Here is a 21,842-nt window from a genome sequence, read left to right as displayed (position 1 = left end):
TCAGAGCCTGGAGCCTGTTTCAGAGTCTGTGACTCCCTCTCTCTCTGACCCTCCCCTGCTCATGCTGTCTCTCTCTCTCTCTCTCCTAGAAATAAATTAAAAAAAAAATTAAAAATTAAAAAAATAATTCTTGACAGTTATTTAACTACTGGATAATGCTACCACTCAGATGGTAGTATTAGTATTTTATGACGTTGGTCTCTGGCCCTCTCATATCTATGTATGAATATGTACATATAGAGCTGTTATTGCAAAGTATTTAGTAAAAGTCATGTAAATTAATATGAAAATTCAGTATCCAATGCAAAATATTTAAAACCACATTCAGGGCACACGCATGGCTCAGTCAGTTAAGCTTCCCACTTCTGCTCGGGTCAAGATCTCACAGTTAGTGAGTTTGAGCCCCACGTTGGACTCTGTGTGGAGAGCTCAGAGCCTGGAGCCTGCTTCAGATTCTGTGACTCTTTCTCTCTCTCTCTCTGCCTCCTCCCCACTCACTATATTCTGTGGATTGAGATGGTAACACTGGTTTATTAGGTTTAAAAGAGGGACCACAAACTTCACAGTAGATAAAAAGAATTTCAAGATATTCACATTGTTGGAAGGTTACTTGGAATGAAAGATATACAGCCAGGTCATTTTGGAAAACACAGTCTGCTACAATGAGTCAAAACTTAAAAATATACTTTCATTGTTTTATAAGCTGTCTGATTTCCCAACAGCAGAAGTATGAAAAGAATCAATGGTCTGGGAGTATTTGCCAGTTAAACTACCCACATCATGGGCCTCTCACTACAGACCAGCGAAAGCTGGTTGTATACCCATTCTTTACGACTGTATCTTTGCTCCCTCTGTATTCCAATGATCTAGAAAGTGTGGTGTAAGACAGCTAATACTCATCGACTGCCAATCCTTTCCTAACCCGCTCCATGCTAGTGATAAGAAAGATAGCAGTGAGGCTTGTTCAAGCAGATGTCGCCTGGAAAACGCAGTTCAACACGCAGCTGCATCACAAAAAGGAAAATGCTGGAAAATATTGACCAAAGCAATTCAGTAATAAATACAAGATTGACCTTCAATTTTTTTTATTCTCTGACAAAATATTTGAGGTTTTGTGCATGCGTATATGCAGGGTTTAAGTCCTTAATTGTATTTGAACTGATATTTGAATGACATGATTAAGAAAATTTCCGTAAGTCAGAAACAAATTTGCCTGTGCGTGGATCTAAATGGAAATACCCTCCATTCCTTAAAAAGTAGGCCTTAGAAACAGATGCTTATATACAGAGGAACAATTTCAAAATGTAACTCGAAGAAACACTGAGATTTATTTTTTAATCTGAAAAGAAAGTTGGGAGTGCGTAAGTATCATAGAATAAAGAAAGTGTACTGGCAAAGACTCTTGAGAGGGTCCTTTTACTGTTGTGTGTTCATCTAAACAGAACTCCATGTCTGGAGCCATTTCTGAACTCATAAATAGAGAAAAAAATCCTTGTGAGGTTAAGGTAAGTTACACGGACTCTTACGTCAGTTGGCGACCGATATCCACCCCCACTCAACTGTTCCTGCTTGAGCATCGACTCCCAAGTTACCTTGTTGATTGGTATAAGGAGTGACTCATTCTGGCCTTGATATGCCGATCGCACTTTGTGAAGGAACTTACTGTAGGAACTTCTTTTGTGGTTATGGGATCAACATCACGTAGCTCAAAGACCTATTTTTCTTAATACTTCCCATTAAGCTATAAATAGGCTATTGACCCCTGCTCACAAAAAACTAACTTTTGCCTTTACTATGCTAATGCCACTCCTGGGCTCTTCCCCATACACCTTGCATACCAATGTTCTGGAAAGTTTTTACTGATAAGAGAATTTATCATCAGAATGCCACTTCTGTGCCATCCCTCAAACACTAAATCATAAAGTTGAGTCTCAGACAGTGCAGAGAGGCCTGCCTGGTGACCAGAAGAAATCTCGTGCCTCTCTTATCCTTCCCTCGCCGACACCGTCCATCTTTCAGGGACCCCTGGACCCTGCCAAGCAGGACTCCAACAACTCCAACATGAAAACAGGCTATAAAAATACACAAAAGTTTACCGAAAAAAAAACCTATTCAGTTGTTCATCGGTGTACTGTTCTTCAAATTATCTCAAAATAGAAACATTCTTAGTTGAATGGAAGCATGCTTGAGTGGGCATACAGTGCGATTTTGTGTGGGGTTACAAAGAGGAATGGCAAAATTCATACATACATAGACAGAAGATACCAGAAGATACATTATTTTATGTCTTTTCCCCTCCTCTCCCCTGTATCATAATCTCTTCTCCATGCCAATGAAATGCCTGTCGTCCTCCAAATGAGCATCTAATTTAGACCTGAGACTGCCAGGATACATTTGAGTATAAATAGCCGCCGTATGACAAAGCCTCATCGTTATGCAAGACAGAAGGAGGAATAAGAAATGGAAGATACGGAGGGTATAAGAAGAGCATGGATTCAGTCGTAGTGGTAAGCAATTGTACGTTGTGGTTTTTATTAGCAGTATCGTTTTTAGTGTGCTTCCTAACATCTGCAGAAATCTATTTTTTTGGTAGCAGATGTCACCTTGTATTATTTAGAAAAGAGTGTCCATGTTAGAACTCTTCAAAAGTATTACTTACCCTGTGGCTTGTACATTAAATTGTACTTACTAAGTTTAAGACTAATGATTCTTTTGTTCAGATAAAATTTGTAAATTTGAATACCGATGCTATCCAGAATCAGTATTCAAGAATATAAATGCTTTTAGTGCGGGTTTTCTTCTTGGCTCTCCATAAATCTGGAGGCCCATTGCCAGAAGAGGAGGGAAGTAACACAGCTGTCAGAATGCGTGTCCCCCGACCCTGAGGCAGCCCATGTTAATGGCACCACTGTTTCGATTCTTGGCTCATTCCACACGTCAGCTCAGCCTCCTCCTTCACCCATGAACACCTTTCCCATGCACATTCCTTTAAGACCTGCTGTCCCCAGTTTTCTGTTCTCACCAGATTCTTCTCCTTTCTTCTTAGGGAGCCACTGAGGAGAGAGTAAATGTTCGACCCGGTTTCTCTTTCCAGAGTTGCGTCTTCGCTACCTACTGGATTTCCTGTGGCCATGATGTGTCACATGGTTGTAGGAAGCAGCCCTCGCTACCTACTGGATCTCATGTGGCCATGATGTGTCACATGGCCGTGGGAAGCAGCCCACAGGCAATCTCACAGAGCCATGCAATTGGAAGAAACCATGGAAATAATGGAATCCAATGCTCTTGCAGTGCAGCCAATTGAGGATAATAGTAATTATAGTAACAAACACTTGTTGAGTATGGACTTTAGTTATAGGAGCCCAGTAATTCCATGCAATAGATCTTTTCATCAACATTTTACAGAGGATACTGTCATGCAGAAAAGATCACGCTCTTGCCCCAGACCACACAAATCTCAATCAGATCTGAGAGTTCATCCAGCCATCTAATTTCCAATGCTATGCTAGTGTTCAACCCCCTGATCTCTCCTGTTGCTCACCAACCTCCCACAATGCTGATCTTAAGAAATCCCATCATTCCGCATGTAATAATCACATTTCCCCCCAACTTCTTGCCACATGGTAAGTGGCACTGGCAAACTTACTTGACTTTTTCATCTCATGCAACTAACTTAGAGACTTATTGAGAGTATGAGTTCAGGACCTAGAAAACACTCCATGTAGGGCACCTGGGTGGCTCAGTCAGATAAGTGTCCAACTTCAACTCAGGTCATGAGTTGGGTTCATGACTCCAACTCATGGGGATTCAAGCCCAGCATTGGGGTCTGTGCTGACAGCTCAGAGTCTGGAGCCTGTTGCAGATTCTGTGTCTCCCTCTCTCCCTGCCCCTCTCTCACTTGCGTTCTGTCTCTCTTTCTCTCTGTCTCAAAAATAAATAAACATTTAAAAAAAGAAAACACTCAGTATAACAATAAATGAGAGTTTTTCTAATTATTAATACTAGCCATAGCAGCACTGTTATTTTTAAATCAAAAGTTAACTGATACTTTTCTTCAGTAAATATCTCTTAGCCATGAGCAGCATATTTTTAGTGTGAATTTACGGTTGAGGCACATTATGACATTAGAAATATCAAGTTGTATTTGTAACTTCAAGGGCACAGAAAATCTTTAGTTTTGATGAACTAGAGACTCATCTGAGACCTCACAGGTGGTCACTGGCCCTTCTTTCCCACATCGACATGGAGTTTCTTCCCCTAAGTAACAGTTGAGGTTTCTGAGGAAGTTGTAGGCCACCTCAAACAGCGAGGAAAGTATTTGAGTTCTGAAACATCCATTTTATGCCCTCCCAAACCATAAACCTATAGATTACAGGTTTATTACAAGTAATCCTCTAGCCAGGGACATCCTGCTAAGGGCGTTTTGTAGAGAAGGTCTCTTGCATCATCCAGAAATTTTTATCATAGGTGCAGTTGAGGCTGCAAGGTAGTCACCTGTGTTTGCTCCTGTTCCCCCAGTAAAGAGCACAAGGGGAATGAATTGGTTGCAAACCAGCTATTCTAAATCCTCCCCGGTTCCATTAGAAATTGTTGAATGCAACTCTCCGAGACCCTGTAGTTTGCTCTGTGTTTTACATACACCTTTTCAGCACAGATCATAGTTATCAGTGTCTCATCCTTTGGTATAATTCCAAGACTACATTGTTCCTGAATTATGTGGCTTTCAAAACGTAGTCTTCCTTGACGATTTGAAACTCACAACGTCACTCACAGGATTTACTAGTAGTTCTCATTTTAACGGTCTTCAAATATTAGAATACTGTTATTCTAGCTATTCTAGTAGTTTCAAGTGTAACATAAAGACACAGAGAAAGGATTTTTAAAAGTATGTCTATGTAGGGGCGCCTGGGTGGCTCAGTCGGTTAAGCGTCCGACTTCGGCTCAGGTCATGATCTCACGGTTCGTGGGTTCGAGCCCCGCGTCGGGCTCTGTGCTGACAGCTCAGAGCCTGGAGCCTGCTTCAGATTCTGTGTCTCCCTCTCTCTCTGACCCTCCCCTGCTCACACTGTCTCCCTCTCTCTCAGAAATAAATTTAAAAAAAAAAGTATGTCTATGTAAAAAACCTTTTAGAAAAGGTTGCATTCACTAATTTGTCTTCTCATGGCAATACATTGTAATTATTTCCTTAATTGCTTCTTTGCCTTAGGCTGTAAGTATCGAAGGTGCATCTGTTTTGTATACCTATGTGGAATCTGGCCTACTTCCTAACATAAATGGGAACACTCTCTCAAGCAACAGCTTTTGAAAGCATTTTTAAGATTTGTTTGTTTCGTGTTGTTATCCCTAGTTTCCACAAACCTAGAGACTAGCCATAGGAATGTATCATGCAGCAAATCAATTACAGAGAGAAGGTACCATGATGCCTAAAGCTTATGGCATATCAAGTTTGCTGTACTGTCCAGCTTATAGGCCATTTGAGCCCCAATCCCCAAGGAAATTGAGTTATCAATCAAAGATAAAGACTAGAAAGAAATGGGCTATTTTAAATGAAAATAGGATCTGCTAGTGTGATCTCCTCGACCAGCTAGAGGCATCCTTTTCTTTAACCTCCCTTCCCTAAGTGTGTTTCTACATACATACATACACACACACACACACACACACACACACACACACACACACACACACACACACCTCTTTGTTTCTGCGTACAAATACCATGAGGTTTAGAAACAGGTAATTCATGACAGTAGTGCAGCTATACTGTATTGGAAGCAAGGCAGGAGAGTTTAATTTCTTTTTTACTGACAGGAGAGTCTCATTTTGAATATTTTCCATAATGAAAAAGTGGTTTTCCCTAGGGAAGGCCATGTGTGACACTGATTCTAGAATCTTTTTTTAAAATTTTTTTTAAATGTTTTATTTATTTCTGAGAGAGAGACGGTGTGAGCAGGGGGAGGGTCAGAGAGAGAGGGAGATACAGGATCTGAAGCAGGCTCCAGGCTCTGAGCTGGCTGTCAGCACAGAGCCCGACGCGGGGCTTGAACCCACGAACCGTGAGATCATGACCTGAGCCTAAGTCGGTCGCTTAACCAACTGAGCCACCCAGGCGCCCCCACTGATTCTAGAATCTTGACGGCATTACTGCATAAAGACGTAAATTTTCCTAAGTGATCGATAGGTTTTGAAATTTAAGGTCGCGGTTTAGATTCTTAGGTTTTGTTCCTTTCTATCAACTATCCACGACATTGTCCTGGATGGAAAATCAAGGCGACTGTTTTTAGTTGTGAGAAATAGTTAACGGTGTTCTGCTGAAGTGTAGCATCATCAAAGCCATTGAAGAATAAATGATATATCACAGTAATTGACCACTGTGTTTTGAGCAGGTGCAATTTTTATTTTATCACAAGGCACACAATCTTATATACAAGGCATACTTATCACCTTCCTAAAGTGCAAGATATAAATAATATACAGTAAAGAATATAGGAGTATACTCTTGTTTCAGAGAAGAAAACTGCCTTAGGGCAAGGAGGCTCATGTCCTCGAGGGATGGGCTTTTCACATTTATGCTGCATCTCCCAAGCAGCTCTTGTTTAGAAAATAAATCTCACTAGATGGACATACAGCCTTGTCATAGTTTTCTCCTTAAAAAGGTCTAATTTAAAGCCAATGTATTCCTTTCTTTTTATGTTTATTTCTTTTGAGAGAGACAGGGAGAGAAAACACAAGCAGGGGAAGGGCAGAGGGAGAGGGAGGGAGAGAACCCTAAGCAGGCTCTGCACTGTCAGCACAGAGCCCAATACAAGGCTCAAACCCACAAACCGTGAGATCATGACCTGAGCCGAAATCAAGAGCCTGACGCTTCGCTGACTGAGCCACCCAGGCACTCTCCAATGTATTCCTTTTATTCCATCTATTTATCTTCATATGTCCCAATACTAGATGAAACATCTATAAATTTTCTTATAATGGTTCTACAGATTTAAGAACTTGTGTTTCTCAGTAATTCATCACAGAATGGAACAACGTTCTTAAGATTTATGTGAATGTTCCTTCACGTTTTTCAAAACTGCCTTTCCAGACTGCTTCTGTTTTAGTATTATGCTTTGAGTTTTGACTGATTGTTCTCTGCACTGGGGAGCTCTTAGATCTGGAGTATTTCTGAGACTCTAATGGCGGCTCCTGTCTCCTTCCAGTTGGAATTTTACGTTTTCATCCTCATTGCTGCATCCTGCAGGGCTGTTCCATTTCTCTCTCTCTCTTTTTTTTTTTTTTTTTATGAACCCTCACTAGATTTTATCTTCCAGAAGTCACCAGGGTGGGAAGATGAAGGAGTTTATGGAGAGTTGATCTTAAGATGAGATACACACAGTTCTGGTCTCAAACAGACACAGCAGACGATGTGCCCTCCTACTGCGATGGGAGAGCAGGACCCAAGCATACATTATTACACCCACACATGCGTACATGTATGTGAACACACATATACGCACGCATGATCGTATACACACACTAACATATATATACTCATATAGACACACACACACAAACACATGCATACATACACAAACATATATACCCATACACTCAATTACACAAACATGTATACACACTCACATACATGCACACACATGTATTCCCAGACACATGCAGGCGGGCACACACAGAAAGACAGGTATTCACACTTTCACATATGCATGTGCACCCTATCATGCACACACACATACTTAGGCACACAAAGACACATGCGCCCACACAGTTACTCACACATGCATGCACATGTGTGCACACATACACGCTTTTGACAAATACTTTTGTGTAATAGATATGACTCACTTTTTCATCCTTTAATGTAGTGCCCTGTAATGACAAGCCACTCTCTCTCCCCTTCCAGTTTGGGGAAATTGGTGCCCACAATAATAGAGAAACTTGTACGCCCCTTGTGGGCACTTAGAGCTACTTCTCTCTCTTGGGCTGCAAACTTAAATACAAAGACCTGCAGGATAATCTGGCTAAAATTCAGAATCCAATAATGGCAATAGATACCATAAGGGCACATGGGGTGCTAATTGAAAGAAAATCCATTACTGTAATTTCATCCCTTGATTGTATCTCTGTTCTATTTTTGGACTGCGTAAGAATCCTTCAAGAAAGTCTCCTGGGTCTTAGTGTTCCATAAAGAGATTTTTATATTTCTCACATCAGGAGGGCCGGTTCCCAGAACTACTCTCTGTATGAATATCCCTTCCATATGAGAGTCAGGATTTTTAACCATGGGGGTGAATGCCAATCAACATGTAAGCCATTCCTGTCCACACTCTGTTATAAGAATACAAGGACGCCTGAGACAGTCAATGATATGGTCAAAGGAGTACTTCATGTTCATTAGGAAGAACTTGCCTTTCTGTGTTGTCATCTATTCAGTGCTTTGAAAATCAGGAATGTAGACAAATATCATCATAGTAAACTTCTGAAGCCACAATATAAAACCCTCAATGCAAAGTCTGTTTCCAAAAAGAGAGAGTACACCTCTCCTTTTGCAGAGGTGACAGAGAGTACAGAAAGTACACCGTGAATGGAAATTACAGATGCAATGGCGTCCATGAGTGTGTACCTCTATACATTTGGTTTCCCAGCAACTCCCAAGGGAGTGCTGCCCTAATCACGCATAGCCTTAAAGGAGAGATGGGTGTTATTTCCAAATTATCCCTTCCTTCTGCCCACACAAATTACAGAAAAATCCATTACCTCTGAAATCAGAAGTTTCAGGGGGAAAGAAAGGAGAATTAATATGTCATCTGGAAGTTTTAGCAAAATTATCCTAAATGTGCTGCCCATGGCATTAGCCTCCACTGGTGTGCTCTTCGCAGAACATGGTGCGAGGTGTGTCCAAGCACCGTGGGTGACAGAATGTCCTCGTTCAGCCCACAGTTAGGATCATTTCTGCTTCCTGCTACAAGCCACAGAATCCTAGCTCGAGAGTGACAGGAGCCAAACTCCCTCCCTCCATGGCAGGAGAGAATTCGGCAATGAATATAAATTAGATCATGTCAAGTCAACAACCTGGGAATGAGTGAGCTATTTCATAATTAACCCATGAGTTATGAGGACGAGTGAAGGACTCAATGGTGCTCAGGGGTCTGGAAGCGACGGCGCCTAACCAACTCCCAGAGGGAAGCTTATGTAGTCCCCAAGTGTCTCGGCGTCAGCTCTCACTAGCTGTTAGTGTGTTCTGGGAAAGTGCCTGGCTGGTGGGCACGCCCCTTGCTTCTTCGCATATAGATACTATTATTTACAAAGGTAACTCTATATAGTTCCAGTGGTATTTGAACCACTTTATATTTCTTGATGTCAAGACATGCTTTGTCACGAAGTGATTTATCTGAAGAGCATACTGAAAAACAAACCAAGGCTTTTAAGAAATGAGACTCTGTTGGAAACCACCTTTTGCACGTGTAGGTAACTTCCTGCATAGCAGGATAATTTCCTACTACACATGGACATCAGACACCTCGGGTGTGGGTCCAGTCATACTTAGGCCGGAATCCTCAGCACGCAGCCACATGAAACGCGTGTGTCCACAGCATGAAGGGAGCCGGGCACGCACCCTAGAAACGGTCCTCACTTTTGTTCAGGTTGTTGTTGTCAGTGTAAAGCAAGCATCTGGACGGGACGCCCAGTAAGTTCTGAAGCCAGTGTATGTTTTTCCTGTCCTTCTTCCTAAACAGAGCTGTTGGAACCACACTGCACAGGCAGGCCACAGCAGATGGGTCCTGGACGAAAGCTGGGTGACCAGAAGAAAAGGACTTATTTCCTTGTTCATCAAAGGAACTGAGAGTCAGTCTTGCTTCCTCGCCCTAGAAAGCGAGTGTCTTTCTTACTCAAATCTTCACCACTCCGTCCCTACCACCTTGCTGTCTCCACTGACCTGGGCTGCCAACCCAGCCCACATCTGTTGACTTCAGACCATGAGATTTCTAAAAGTTTGTTAAGAATTCTACCTTTCCGTCTCAGACTTCGGTACTAATCTGAGTTGACCCTAGGTCGTTAAACTCTTCTCTTCCTGAAGAACTATAAGCAGACATCTCCACAACTAGTCATACTGGCTTATTTATCCCGTCGACATCCCTCATGTAAGCAGGATCCTGAACCGTGTTTCTGACTCTACTGGTTGTCTGTCGCTCCATCCTCATCTTCATTGGGAAGCAGAAGTCCCTAAAGCACCGCTTGAAGTTTTCATCAAGAAAGGCATAGAGGATGGGGTTCAGGCTGCTGTTGGTGTAGCCCAAGGCAATGCAGAAGTAATAGCTGGAGAGGGCGGCTGTGCTGTGAGAGGCGCTCCCCAGAGCCTCTACAAGGATGAAGATATGAATGGGCGTCCAGCAGATAATGAAGACGGCCACCACCACCAGCACCAGCCTGGTGATCCGACGGAGGGTGCGATCTTTCTCTCGGGAGCCAGAAAGGAGTCGGACGCTCTTTAGGCGCAGAATCATCAGGGTGTAGCAGACAATGATAATGAGGACAGGGATCACAAAGGCAAAGACGAAGACACAGAGTTTCATGAAGAGGTCCCACCAGGAGTAGTCATCGTCCGGGAACTGCAAGGAGCACTCGATGACATCCACGTCTGGACAAGGGGAACACAACAAACGTAAGCATCAGAAGAAAATCTTTTTTTATGACCATGGTTGCAAAGTATTCTAAAGTCTACTTTCAGGGGCTCCTGGGTGGCTCAATCGGCCAGGCTTCTGACTTCGGCTCAGGTCATGATCTCCCATATCGTGAGGTCGAGCCCCACATCAGTCAGGCTCTGTGCTGACAGCTCAGAGCCTACAGCCTGCTTTCGATTCTGTCTCCCTCTCTCTCTGCCCCTCCCCCGCTCATGCTCTTGCTCACTCTCCTTCAAAAATAAATAAACAGTAAAAAAAAAAATTTAAAGCAAGTTTCAATACATTTGGGTACAAAGGTACAATGATGGTGAGATGATCTTACCAGAGGCAGATCACCAAATTATGAATGAATGTCGTATATATAATCTATCCTATCTTTGTGCTTAGAACAATGAAGTCATTTATTGGTAACTTCACAATACTATGGAATAAATAAGACAAGCTAGCAACATGAATTATGTAGTTGTGGAATTCAGTTTGACATGGATGACTTTCAGAAGAGCTAAATTGGTAATTTATAGCATAAGCCCTTATTTACATTTCCATTTATTAACAATTCTCCCACGCCCAGGGCTCTGGCAATGAAAGCTAGTATCTATTTGTAATAAACGACTAAATATTTAAAAGCTAGCCATTCAATTTAGCGAAAGTCAACTTGTCTGAAAACATCAAGTGATTTATAAGAAATCATTATGTGTGTCAGTAAAAATTTATACAAAATGTGACCAAATATGAACCAGGAATTGTGACTTAATGGAATCAATTGTTGAAAGGCATTGTTGAAATAGGAGTTAACTTTTGGAGGAGGAAGAGAAGGAAGAAGAAAAGAGAAAAAAACAGAAGAAAGTAGGAGAGAAAATGCAGGAAAAAGACCATCGTCATTAGCACCATCATCAAGGAAATTGACAAGGGAGACACATTTTTCATATTTACTAACACAGACTATGTAACAGATAAAACAAATATTTTATATCATCACTTGGAAAACTGCCATTTGCTCCACTTCTCTTTGCTGGATAATATTCTCTTTGGAATGATCTTCATATTGGAAAGAGCAGAGACGAGAAAGAACAGAGACCCAGGATATACACTGTTATGATACTTTCACTGGGGGGCTGTTCACCCCCCCAGGGGCTCCCTGTCTCCCCAAGCATCAAGTCACATTGGTCCCCTTCCCTCTGAGCAGTCACTGAGCACAGAGGAGGCAAAAAACTTTGTCTTGATCCTTCCTTACTGATAAAGTTATCATCAGCGATAATAGGAGTGTAATTTTTTAAAATATTTTTTGTTTGTTCTATTTATGTTTAAGAGAGAGAGAGACAGAGCACAAGTGGTGGAAGGGCAGACAGAGAGGGAAACACAGAATCCGAAGCAGGGTCCAGGCTCTGAGGTGTCAGCACAGAGCCCAATGCAGGGCTCAAAAACCACGAGCTGTGAGATCATGACCTGAGCTGAAGTCAGACACTTAACCAACTGAGCTAACCAGGCGCCCCAAGAGTGTAATTTTTATAATGATAATATTCTCTTCTGACATTGGGATATCCACTTCAAAAACAGCATGAGAACATTTTTAAAGAAGTGAAACAGTTTTATTTATGTTTTCCAAAATATTTTAATGTGACCTTCATCAAACATCCCTCAGTAAAACCAAAATGTATCATCTTAGAATTTCAATTAGACATACTTTAAAATACGAAGAATATAATAATCATTTTGGCCAATTGATAAAGATGACTTTCTTAGAAATACACCTTTTATCAACTAGATACCAGATCAAACCTTTCACTGGTAAATGCAAACTTCCAGAATAACTTGTAATTTCTGATTCTCTAAAAAAAGTCATTGTTCAAGCAACTGTTACTATGAAGACTATTAGGAAAAAAACAAGCATCTCTTAATTTTTGCTTTTAGTGTTTATGTGAGTACTAACTGCTAAAATCATTTTTTTAAAATCATCACTATTAGCATTGAAGAAAAGTATTTGTTAAACAACTTTTGACAGGTGACACATTGTAAAAATCTGAATTTAAAAAGGATACTCATCTGGGTTTGATTTGTCTATTGAATCTAGCTTCCTTGAAAGTAGGGCACGTGTCTAGTTTTCTGTTTTCTTTTTTCCACGCTTAGCTTTTGTGTATCCCAACACTGTCTCTTTCTTGAAGTTGCCCTAAGATTAAATATCACATCAAAGACATTTATATAAGAAGCCATAGCCCTCTCCCTTGCAACCTATATTCTCTCTACATATTATACTCGCCTTATTTTTTTTAAGTTTATTTATTTTGAGAGAGAGAGAAAAAGAGAGGGTTGATGGAGCAGAGAGAGAGAGGGAGAGAGTGAATTATAAGAAGGCTCCACACCATAAGAGCAGAGCCTGACGTGGGGCTCAAACTCACAAACCATGAGATCATGATCTGAGCAGAAATTGAGAGTCAGACACTTAACCGACTGAGCCACCCAGGCACCCTTACACTCGCCCTAGTTTTAATCATCATATAATCACAGAAGTCAGACAGAAGGCCTCCTATAATAATATGTTACTTTTCCTGACATTTTTCTCTCCATCCAGAATGTACACTACATTAGGGTAGATACCCAGCCTGCTCTATCCAATATGTAATAATCCCTGGCACATAAGGTGGCAAGAACACAAGATGCTTAAGGAGTACAAACTGTTAAATAAGAACATAAGGTGCTTGGGGCGCCTGGGTGGCTCAGTCGGTTAAGCGTCCGACTTTCGCTTAGGTCATGATCTCGCGGTTCATGGGTTCGAGCCCCGCGTCGGGCTCTGTGCTGACTGCCAGCTCAGAGCCTGGAGCCTGTTTTGGATTCTGTGTCTCCCTCTCTCTCTGACCCTCCCCTGCTCACACTGTCTCTCTCTCTCCTAAAAATAAATAAAACATTTAAAAAATTAAAAAAAAAACATAAGGTGTTTAAGCAGTAAAAGTTGTTAAATAAGTGAATAAATGAATATCACAGGGAAACCCTTGAAAATAGGGACTGGTTAGAGTAGTAATTATGGAAGAGCAGTCTGCTAAGATAAGTAAGGCAGCATTACAGCTGCTTTTTAATTTGGGCACATATTCTAACTGTGACTATTGGCTTCCTCTTGAACAAATTATCTTGCATGTAGTAGGAGCTCAACAAATATTTGCTGAATGGGTTGGGGCGCCTGTGTGGCTCAGTTGATTCAGTGTCTGACTTTGGCTCCGGTCACAGTCTCACAGTTTGTGAGTTTGAGCCCCGTGTCGGGCTCTGTGCTGACAGCTCAGAGCCTGGAGCCTACTTCAGATTCTGTGTCTTCTTCTCTCTCTGCCCGTCCCCCACTTGTGCTCTGTCTCTCTCAAAAATAAATAAATGTAAAAAAAATATATTTGCTGAATGGGTGAAATAATCAACTACAGCTCCATTTACAAAACTCTGGGGAAACATCCAGTGATAGAGTTAGAAACATCCTCTGGAAATGTCAGCGAAGCTAAGTTTATACAAACAAAGAAAAGAGAATACAGAGAAAATCATCAAGGAACTTCGAGTCCAAGTGCACCATTTTTACTACATGTTCTCTTTCAGCGAAAATAATGCATCTTTAAGCCTTAATGATGCATGTAGGCTGAAAGTGAAGGATAGAAAAGGATACTCTATGCAAACAGAAACCAGAAGAGAGCAGAAGTAGCTATATTTACATCAGACAAAACTGACTTCAACTTAGAAACTGTCTTTAAGAGGTGAAGGAAGACACTATATAATGATAAAAGGGCCAAGTCATGCAGCAGATGCAGCAATTGTAAGTATATATGCACCCAACATTGGGGGACCTGAATACACATGGCAAATATTAACAGAACTGAAGGTATTAACAGAACTGAAGGGAGACATAGATCACAATACAGTAATAATAGGGACTTCTCTATCCCACTTTCAACAATAGATAGATCATCCAGATATAAAATCAATAAGGAAACAGCTGACTTGAACAACAATATAAATAAAATGGACTCAACGGACGTATACAAAACAGCAACAGAATACACACTGTTCTCAAGAGCACATGAAATATTCCCCAGTATAGATCATACATGATGCCACAAAGCAAGTCTTCATGAATTTAAGGAGACTGAAATCATATCAAGTGTCTTTTCTGACCACGTGAAAACTGGAAAATTCACAAATACATAGAAATTAAATAACACTCTCCTGAACAGCCAATGGGTCAAAGAAAAAGTCCAAGTAAAACAAAAAAATGCTTGAGATGAATGACAACAGAAATACAAGACACCAAAACTAGAGGACACAGCACAAGCCGGTCTTAGAGGGAAGCGTATGGTGATAAGCACCTATATTGAGAAAAAAGAAAGATCTCAAATAAACAACCTCACTTTACATATTAAGGAACTAGAAAAAGAACAAACAAAGCCCAAAGTTAGTAGAAGGAAGGAAATAATGAAGAGCAGAAATAAATGAAACAGACACCAGAAAAACAACAGAAAAGACAAAATCTTTTTGAAAGCATAAGCAAAATCAAACCCTTAGACTAAGAACAAAACAGAAGACTAAATGAAAGAAAAGACACTATAACTGATAACACAGAAATACAAAGGATTGTAAGAGACTACTATAAATGATTACATGTCAATAAATTGGATACTCGAGAAGAAATAGATAAATTTCTAGAAACACACAACCTACCAGGCTGAATCATAAAGAAATAGAAAATGTAATGGATGAATAACAAATAGATTGACACTACATCAAAACACTTCCTAACAAAGAAAGACCACGTGCCAGATAGTTTCACTAGTGAGTTCTACCAAGCATTTAACAAGGATACCAATCCAAGCACTCCCGGGTGGCTGAGTTGGTTAGGCGTCCGACTTCAGCTCAGGTCAAGATCTCACGGTTCAGGAGTTTGAGCCCCGTGTCGGGCTCTGTGCTGACAGCTCAGGGCCTGGAGCCTGCTTCCGATTCTATGTCTCCTCTCTCTGCCCTTCTCCCACTCTCACTCTGTCTCTCTCTCTCAAAACTAACATTAAATTTTTTTAAAAAAGGATACCAATCTATTTCAAACTCTTTCAAAGGCTGAAGAGGAAGGTACATTTCCCAAACTCATTTTACAAGGCCAGCATTAACCTGATACCAAAGCCAAAGACACCACAATATTTCTGATGAACAGAGATGCAAACATCCTATAAAACACTAGCAAACCAAATTCAACAGCACACGAAAAAAAAATCATATACCAATATCAGGATTTAGCCCTGCAATGAAAGCAGGATTTATCCCTGCAATGATCCCCCAAATCGGACAATGTGGCACACCACATCAATAGAATGATAGATAAAAATCATATGATCATCTCAATAGACGCAGAAAAATATCTGACAAAAATTCAACATCGATTCATGATTAAAACTCTCAACGTACAAAGTATAGAAGGAATGTACCTCAACATACTAAAGACCCCGTAGGGCAAGCCCACAGCTACTATCAAATTCAATGGTGAAGGATTGAAGCCTTTTCCTCTGAAATCAGGAACAAGGCAAAGACGTTCACTCTCACCACTTTTATTCAACAGAGTATTGAAAGTCTAACCAGAGCATTTAGGCAAGAAAAGAAATAAAAGACATCCAAATCAGAAAGAAAGAAGTGAAATTGTTTGGGGATGACACAATCTTATGTAGAGAAAACCCTGAAGACTTGCCTAAAACACCGTTAGAATAAACGAATTCAGTAAAGTTGCATAATTCAAAAATCAACATACAAAACCAGTTGCATTTCTATACACTAACAATAAGCTCTCTGAAAAATAAATAAAACAATCCGATGTATGTTACCATCAAAAAAGAATTAAGTACTTAGAAATAAATTTGTAAATAAGCCTAAAAGATCCGTATAGTGATAACTGTAAAACACTGATGAAAGAAATTTAAGACACAATTAAATGGAAAGATGTCCTATGTTCGTGAATTGGAAGAACTAATATTGTTAAAATGTCTATATTACACAAAACAATCTACGAATTCAGTGCAACCTCCATAAAAACCCCATGGCATTTTTCACAGCATTAGAACAAAATAATCCTCAAATGCATATGGAACTATAAAGGACCCTGACCAGTCAAAGCAGTTGTGAGCAAGAATAAAGCTGGAAGTATGATGCTGCCTGATTGGCTCTAGTAATCAAAATAGTCTGGTGTTCTCTCTCTCTCTCTCTCTCACACACACACACACACACACACACATACACACACACACACATTTCAGTGGAATGGATTAGAGAGCCCAGAAATAAACCCACACCTATACGGTCAAGTACTCTTCCAATAAGGGCACCAAAAATAGAAAATGGGGAAATAGTGCTGGGAAAATGAAGTATCCACATGCAAAAGAATGAACTTGGGCCCTTATCATATACCATACACCAAAATCAACTCAAAATGGGTTAAAGATTTAAATGTAGGGGCACCTGGGTGGCTCAGTTGGTTAAGCGGCCGACTTCCACTCAGGTCATGATCTCACAGTTTGTGGGTTTGAGCCCCGCGTTGGGCTCTGTGCTGACAGCTCAGTGCCTGGAGCCTGCTTCAGATTCTGTGTCCCCCTCTCTCTGACCCTCCCCTGCTCTCTCTCTCTCTCTCTCTCTCTCAGAAATAAATAAAACATTTTTTAAAAAGATTTAAATGTAAATAAAACTACCAGAAGATAACATAGGAGAAAAAAAGCTTCTTGACACTGGTCTTGGCAATGACTTTTTTTTGGGGGGGGGGGCATATAGTACCAAAGCACAAACAACAGAACCAAAAATAAACGAGCAAGATAACATCAAACTAATCCAAACTAGAAAAAAGGAAGAAAAAAAAAAGCCTCTTCTGCACAGTGAAGGACACAATCAACAAACTGAAAAGACAGCCTACAGAGTGGAAGAACATACTTGCAAATCATGTATCTAATAAAGGGTTAATATCTGAAATATATAGGAAATCATACAACTCAACAATGGAAAAGCAAATAATCTGATTTAAAAATGGGCAAAGAACCTGAATAGATATTTCCCCGAAAAAGACGTACAAACTGCCCACAGGTATATAAAAAGGTGCTCAACACCACTAATCAACAGGGAAATGCAAATCCAAACCAGAGAGACATCACCTCATACCTGTTATGGTGGCTATTATTCAAAAAAAAAGAAGAAAAGAAAAGAAATTTAAAAAAAAAAGATGTGTCAGCAAAAATGTGCAGAAAAGGGATCTTGTGCAGAAAAGGCAAATTGTTGCAGCTACTCTGGAAAACAGTATGGAGGCTCCTCAAAAAATTAAAAATAGAACTATCATATGATCCAGTAATTGCACTTCTTGGTATATATCCAAAAGAAATGAAATCAGTATCTCAGAGAGGTATCTGCACTCCCACATTCACTGCAGCATTATTTACACTAGCCAAGAAATGGAAAAAAACCTAAATGTCCACCGATGGATGAATGGATAAAGAAAATGTGGGGTATGATGCATAGCAATATACACATGTAATGGAATATTATTCAGTCTTTAAAAAAAAAGAAATCTTGGGGCTCCTGGGTGGCTCAGTCATTTGGGGGTCTGACTTTGGCTCAGGTCATGGTCTTTCAGTTCATGAGTTCGAGCCCCACATCGGGCTCTGTGTTGACAGCTCAGAGCCTGGAGCGTGCTTTAGATTCTGTGTCTCCCTTTCTGTCTACCCCTCTCCGACTCATGCTGTGTCTCTCAAAAATTAACATTTAAATAAATAAATAAATAAATAAATAAATAAATAAAATAATAAAAGAAACAAATCTTGCCAATTGTGGCAACAGACAGACCTGGTAAACATCATGCTAAATGTAATAAGCCAGACAAAGAAAGACAGATACTATATGATCTGCTTATATATGGGATCTAAAATAATCAAACTCATAGAAGCAGAGACAGGAATTGTGGTTTCCAAGAGCTTGGGGCACAAGAAACGGGAGACAGAGGTCAAGGGGTACAAAGTGTCAGTTATACACGTAAATAAGTTCTGGAAATCTACTATGTAGCACAGTTTCTGTAACTGACAAGGCTGAACTACATACTTGACTTAGATCTTAGGTTACATTTTCTTATCACGCAAGAAACATAATAAACAAGGCAGGAAGAAACCTCAAGAGGTGATAAATGTCTGTGGTCTTGAAGGAATGATGCTTTCACAGGTATATGTTTATCTCCAGACACAGTGAGTTGTTTACATTAAATATGTACAGCTCTTTGCATATCAACCATAATAAAGTGGTTTTTCTACACACTAGTCTTTTTCTTTTTCTTTTATATTAATATTAGAGGGCCATTGCTTTCTTTTTGAGCACGTGTTCCAATGTCTCAAGGCTGTTATAAGTATAGAGTTAGTTCTAATACCTAAACTAAAGCTTTCCTTGTGTGTATTCTTTTTGTTAAGAATTCTTTTGTATTTGCAGTTTGTGTTTTGTATTTTTGTTTGTAGCCATAACAACAAGTTAGTCATTAGTAATAGTAATAGGCAGACTATGAATTCCCCAAATAGATGGTACACACGTTTATACTATATAAACATGTTATATTTAACATCTTATGCCTATAAAGTGAAAATTTTGCTGTACACAAGAGCCTTTGATATTGAAGGAATATCCTGTAGATGTTGGTAAACCTAAGCAGGAAGGCAGGACCTGTTAAAATCATTAGGTCAGATAAAGATGCTGGCTAACATTTAATAAGCGCTTCCTAGACACTGGCACTGCTTTCCGGCTTTCCATGCACTGACTCATTAGACCTGGAAAACCCTCTAAGACAGAGACACTATTATCTGCCCCTATTTTGCAGATGAGGACACTGAGGCACAAAAGTCTGAGTAATGTCTCCTAAGTGATACTGTCCATAAAGGGGAAATCAGGATCCAATTCCAGGCAGCTTGCTTTCAGAATCTGTGCTCTTAACCAAAAAGAAACCAGGAAGAAACCCAGAACACTAGCCGAGATATTTTGTCCAGATGGACGTGTTCTAATGCAATTCATGCCTGATTTCCTTCGGTGAGCATGTTCCACAAACACCACACTATCAACTACCAACACATTCAGCTCTACTTCAGGGCACAGAGATTGTGGAAAATGCTCCTCTTGGTTATCCAAGAGTCTGGACGTGGGGTGTCATCCAGTGCTCCAAAATGAGTCCACAGACAATCTTTCATCACATGAAAATCTGCTTTAGAAAATGAAAGAAACATGGAAAGAACGGAGCCCTCCTGCAGGACTACTTTAATTTTCTCCCATTTTCTCCTCTATTCGCTGCATTAGTGAATAGGAGAAGATTAATCTTCTCCTGACACTGGTTCATCCTTTCTTCCACTGCATCTGCACACATTCATCTACAGCAACTCTTTCCTGGAAAGCCTACATCTATCTTCATTTTCTCTTTCAAAAACCAAATTGAGATCCATTCGCTTCTGCGATGTCATTTTCTGACAGTAATTAGAGGAGTGCAGTGGTAAAGTCTGCAAGGGTGTCATGAAATATCAAAATCAGTTATGTTCCATGGGGAAAATCACCATCTTCTGTGATTATTTAGGCCATTCTTCTAGTCCTCCTGGTGTCTGTGAATCCTCTTGAATCTGGTTATTAAGTATCAACACCCCAGGCTCACAAAAGTCTCTTGCAACTTTATTTTCATTTGTTGTATGCAGGAAGAAAGCAAACAAACAAACAAAACCCTGGTATGTAATTAATCATATTTTAAAACGCTTCTCTGATGAAGTTTAACATGTCTTAAAGTTTACCCGAGTATTATAGTTTAACACATGGAAATCCATTTTATCGTTTAAGAGGGAAAAGATTGTATTTCAGAAATGTGGACTATGCCAGGGGCACTTGGGTGGTTCAGTCAGCTGAGTGTCTGACTTTGGCTCAGGTCATGATCTCATGGTTCATGAGTTCGAGTCCTGCATCAGGCTCTGTGCTGACAACTCAGAGCCTGGAAACTGCTTTGGATTCTGTGTCCCTCTCTCTCTGCCCCTCCCCCACTCACGCTCTTTCTCTCTCTGTCTCTCAAAAAATAAACATTAAAAAGGTTTTTTAAATGTGGACAATGCTACGTAAGCTATGATTTTAGTACCTGCCCTTTCTATGAGCTGGCAAGTCCTCTACTACACATATTCAATTATCTGTACTCCCATGAGCCTCCTAATAAACTAGAGAATTTAGAGAACTACTGTAGCAATAAATAGCATTTATAAAGTCCAAAGTGATGGTTCTGCTCTCTTCTTCCCAAGGAATTTCTAAGCAAAACTGCCCCAACAGTAATTCTCACCCAGGCTACAGGTCACAGTCGTCTGGGGGTGTCTAAAACATCTTGACACTCAGACAGTACCTCAGGCCAATTAAACCAGACCTTCCAGGGTGCGGACCCAGGCATCAGTTCAACTGACCCTTGAACAACACAGGTTTGTTTGGTTTTGAACTACACGGGTGCACTGATACGCTGATTTTTTTAAATATAAATATAGTACAGTACTATCATTGTATTTTCTCTATGTTAATGTTTTTCTTAATAACATTTTCTTTTCTCTAGCTTACTTTATTGTAAGAATGCAGCATATAAACATATAACATGCAAAACATGTGAGTTGACTATGTTATCAGTAAGGCTTCTGGGTCAAGAATAGACTATTGGTAGTAGTTAAGTTTTGGGGAGTCAAAAGTCATACATGGATTTTTGATTCTGTGGGGTTGGTGCCCCCCCCAACATTGTTCAAGGATCAACTGTATTTTCTAAAGTGTCTAGGTGATTCCAACATGTAGCCCAGGGTGAGATCTTAGAAATACTGGGAAAACATCAAGTGTCCTGTTTGCAGGGGGGACTCATGCGTATTGTCATTTATCTGTGAACCTGATTTTGAATGGCCAATAGCCAGATGAAGCTATTATAATAGTGACATGGAGATTAACGCCTAAAGAAAAAGAGTAAAGAGCCAGCACAGGTCTCTAATGATTTAGGGTCCTCTTTCAGGGAGAAAGAAGAGTGCGTAGGTGTACCTGAGAATCGCCAGGATGCAAGGTATTCTAAAACTCCACATGCCTGTGGCTCCCTGCTTCCTCCCCACTCTTCCAGATTCTGATAAGCACTTCCAGAACCGCCGATAGGTGTATCTGGGTAAT

General features: G+C 40.3%; 1 protein-coding gene across 1 annotated transcript in view; it reads right to left on the bottom strand.

Annotated features, from left to right (window-relative positions):
* Positions 1–10,100: 10,100 nt before the first annotated feature.
* OPRK1 (opioid receptor kappa 1) overlaps positions 10,101–21,842 on the bottom strand; it is a 29,642-nt gene continuing 17,900 nt past the window's right edge. Inside the window, exon 3 of the mRNA XM_077765017.1 lies at positions 10,101–10,633. Coding sequence (XP_077621143.1) covers positions 10,101–10,633 — 533 coding nt within the window. The remainder of the gene's footprint in view (positions 10,634–21,842) is intronic.

The sequence above is a fragment of the Crocuta crocuta genome, unplaced genomic scaffold (assembly GCF_008692635.1).
Source record: "Crocuta crocuta isolate KB4526 unplaced genomic scaffold, BGI_CrCroc_1.0 scaffold94, whole genome shotgun sequence".
NCBI classification, from domain to species: domain Eukaryota; kingdom Metazoa; phylum Chordata; class Mammalia; order Carnivora; family Hyaenidae; genus Crocuta; species Crocuta crocuta.
Note: the sequence above shows the minus strand (reverse complement) of the source record. Positions and strands in the feature narration are given on the sequence as shown.